At 55.2% G+C, this 3,537-nt stretch overlaps 1 protein-coding gene across 1 annotated transcript; it reads left to right on the top strand.

Annotated features, from left to right (window-relative positions):
* The first annotated feature begins 327 nt into the window (after positions 1-327).
* On the top strand, positions 328-2,495 carry TWIST1 (twist family bHLH transcription factor 1). The gene is made up of 2 exons (XM_088533448.1): positions 328-1,262; positions 1,796-2,495. Exon 1 carries the CDS (start codon positions 650-652, stop codon positions 1,217-1,219), a length of 570 nt encoding a protein of 189 aa, XP_088389574.1. The 5' UTR covers positions 328-649; the 3' UTR covers positions 1,220-1,262; positions 1,796-2,495.
* The last annotated feature ends 1,042 nt before the right edge of the window (positions 2,496-3,537 follow it).

Here is a 3,537-nt window from a genome sequence, read left to right as displayed (position 1 = left end):
CCCGGCGCACGGCGCGAACGGCCGCTTCCCGGCGCGGAGCGGCGCGTAGGGTGCGCGGCACCCGCTCCCCCCGCCCCAGACCGCCCCGAAGCGGAGCCCCGGCCGGGGTGCCCCAAAAAGAAAGTGCCGAGAGGGGAAAGCAGAAAGGGGCTGAGGGAAGGATGTGTGTGTGTGTGCGGAGGGGGAGGCCAGATCGCTTGTGAATGGCTTGAAAAAAGAATATAATCGGGGGAGGGCGTGGAGGGAGGGAAGCGGAAACTTTCCTATAAAACTCAGCAAAAGTCCCTCCTCTCCACGTCAGGCCAATGACACTGCTGCCCCCAAACTTTCCGCCAGCAGGAGCTATAAGAACCTCCAAGTCTTCAACTTTCTCCCAATCCCAGACACCTCGAAGGGGCTCCAAGGAGGGATCGGGAGGGATTTTTTATTTTTTATTTTTTATTGGCTGACTTTTTTTTTCCTCTTGGATCCCGATGCCATCCCCCCTCCCCCCAAAGTGAGGTCCTCCCTCCCGCCCTCCCTCCTCCTCCTCCTCCTCCTCGCAGGCCAGAGAAGCAGCCGACCAAGGGGGAGCTGGCGGGTTAGGTGCCCCCCTCTTCTCCCTGCCCTCCCCCCCCTCCCGGCCCGCTTCTTGTGTCTCCCCCCAGAGATGATGCAGCAGGACGAGTCAAACTCGCCAGTCTCCCCCGCCGACGACAGCCTGAGCAACAGCGAAGAGGAGCCGGACCGGCAGCAGCTGCCCCACAACAAGAGAGGGGGCCGCAAGCGGCGCTCCAGCCGCCGCAGCGCCGGCGGCGCCGTCGGGGCCGCGGACGAGCCCTGCAGCCCGGCCCAAGGCAAGCGGGGCAAGAAGTGCGGGGCGGGCGCGGGCGGCGGGGGCGGCGGCAGCAGCAGCGGCGGTGGCAGCCCCCAGTCCTACGAGGAGCTGCAGACTCAGCGGGTCATGGCCAACGTGCGGGAACGGCAGCGCACGCAGTCGCTGAACGAAGCCTTCGCCGCCCTGCGCAAGATCATCCCCACGCTGCCCTCGGACAAGCTGAGCAAGATCCAGACCCTCAAGCTGGCGGCCAGGTACATCGACTTCCTCTACCAGGTCCTACAGAGCGACGAGCTGGACTCCAAGATGGCAAGCTGCAGCTATGTGGCCCACGAGCGGCTCAGCTACGCCTTCTCGGTGTGGAGAATGGAGGGCGCCTGGTCCATGTCCGCATCCCACTAGCAGGCGGCGTGTCCCCCCCGCACCCCTTCGGCAGGAGCCCTAGGTAAGGCGGGGCCCCCCAAACGGGCGAGGAGGGAGCGCCGTGGGGCGGCCACGCGTGGCCGGGCACGCGAGACCAGGGGGAGCGGGGAGGGCCCTGCCTGTCGTGCGGGGCCTGTCCTGGAGGCAGCGCAGGGCCCCGGGCACGGCGCGGCCCCGCCGCCGCCGCAGGCCCGGCCGGCCGCGCTGCGGGCGGCCCGGGGCTCCCGGGGCCGGAGCCGCCGGCGCTGGGGTCATTCCCAGCGCTGCTTCTATTTTGAAGTGAATCCCTGTCCGCGGCGCGTTTCCCGCTGTGCGTTTCCTACGGCGCCGGCAGCCCCTTTCCCTCGGTTCCCATTCCGCGGGCTGGCTGCGCGGGGGTGTCGCAGGGCTTGGCCGCACGCAGGGCACAGGCTCCCGCTGCCTCCTCCGTTATTCCTGTATAGTATATGCATCTATATGCGAGATATATGTGCGGTATATGAGAGAGAGAGGGGTGCAGACCTATCTGTCTTTCATGCCAGTAACGAGCTTTCCGCCCTCTCTGGGTTTTTGCAGATGACATTGTTCCCACAGAAGGAGAAACTGGACAATCTAGAGACTCTGAAGTTGGATACCATTTTTGATTCTTGTCTAAAAATATATATATTTACCAAGGATTTCTTGGAAATTAGAAGAGCTTTATCCAAATTCAAAGTAGGGCGTGGGGAGCACTTAAGGAAAGAGAAAGAGACAAGGGCTCTGGACAGTGACTACCCGTTGGGCGTCTGTACAATCCACACATCTCTGCATTCTGATAGAAGTCTGAACCGTTCGATTTTTTTTTATTTTGACGAAGAATGTTGGAATTTAACTTTTTTTTTTTTTAAACTTGCCTTTTTGCATGCATTCCCAAGAGGTCGTGCCTATGAGCCACTGATGAAAGGAAAGGAAATACGTTATTGTGGACTTTCTTCATTCTTGAATGAAACCAACCAACCAACCAAAAAACATCCCCGTAGAGATGATTTTTTTTAAGGGGGGGAATAAGCTGGGCTCAAGCTGTTATATACAAACCTACCCAGTTCCTAACTTTTTTTTATTATTATTATTTTTTCCTCTGAGAAAAAAAATAAACATTTTATTTATTTATTGATGACCCATGTTAAAATGCAAATAGATCCGGTGTCTAAATGCATTCCTATTTTTATGATTGTTTTGTAAATATCATTGTATATTATTTTTCTGCAATAAATAAATATGTTTGAAATTTTAATAACCTCAAAGTTTGGTCTTTCTGAAAACTCGGGGTTGGAACTGGAGATAAATACCTGCTTGTTGAGCTGTAAAGACACCCAAGAGAGAGGGGGCACTAGTATAAACAAACCAGGCGAAAAACGCAAATAAACTAGCTACTGACAGACACAGGCATGTTATTTATAGAGACAGCTTTATTATTCCGCGCTGAAGCTCGCTGGATTTGCGGGCAAGGTATATCTCCTCTTTCTCTATCTCTCCCTCTTCTCATCACAACGCTGTGCTCTGCTGAGTTCCACGCAAAGCAGATGCTCAAGCTGCCGCTTGGGCTTTGCAGGCTACTCGCCCCGAAATTTGCAGCAGGAAAAGGGCCCTTTCCCTGGTCCCTGGCGCAGAGGTTTTCCTTAGGTATCTCTTAGGAAGAGGCTTTATGTATATATGTATATACACGTATATATATATGTATAGTTAAGAGTATATCCACAGGCAAAGCGAAGAGAAAGTGAGGTTGAAACAGGGAAGTGTCCAGCGAGCGGGGCTTTCCGGTGGAGGTGATGTTTGACTGTTCTTCTCTCTAGAGTTTTATATATAATATATAGAGATCAATTTTGCATTGGTCAAAGTACGAAGGGATCCGCTAACCTGCCCTCTTCTCCTTTTGGACACGTAGGATGCATGCTGCTTCTATATTACTTCTCTTGTTTTTCCCCCGTCCCTAATATGTGGCAAAAAAAAAAAACCCAGATGTAAAGATGTAAGGGAGAGGAAATCTACAGATCTGAGGGCTCGGAGGGAAGGTGAAAGGGGAAGCTGCTAAAACCGGGCAGCTGATCCCGCCTCCGCTGTCACTTGCTCATGTCCCAGCGTCCCGCGGCCGCTCGGGGCCCCGGGATGCGCAGCCTGGTGCCTTCCGCTGCTGCGCGGCTGCGAAGGGTGCGCGGGAGGGCAGAGCCCTGCGATGTCAGCGCTGTTCCGCTCTGCCAGGGACGCTACCGCCGGGGTACATCCAGTGTCGAGGATAAATAGGATGGGGTGTTTATCCAAAACAGAGGCTGTTTGCATAG

The sequence above is a fragment of the Tinamus guttatus genome, unplaced genomic scaffold (genome assembly GCF_059628265.1).
Source record: "Tinamus guttatus ecotype Peru unplaced genomic scaffold, ASM5962826v1 Tinamus_guttatus_pri_ptg000503l, whole genome shotgun sequence".
NCBI classification, from domain to species: Eukaryota; Metazoa; Chordata; class Aves; order Tinamiformes; family Tinamidae; genus Tinamus; species Tinamus guttatus.
Note: the sequence above shows the minus strand (reverse complement) of the source record. Positions and strands in the feature narration are given on the sequence as shown.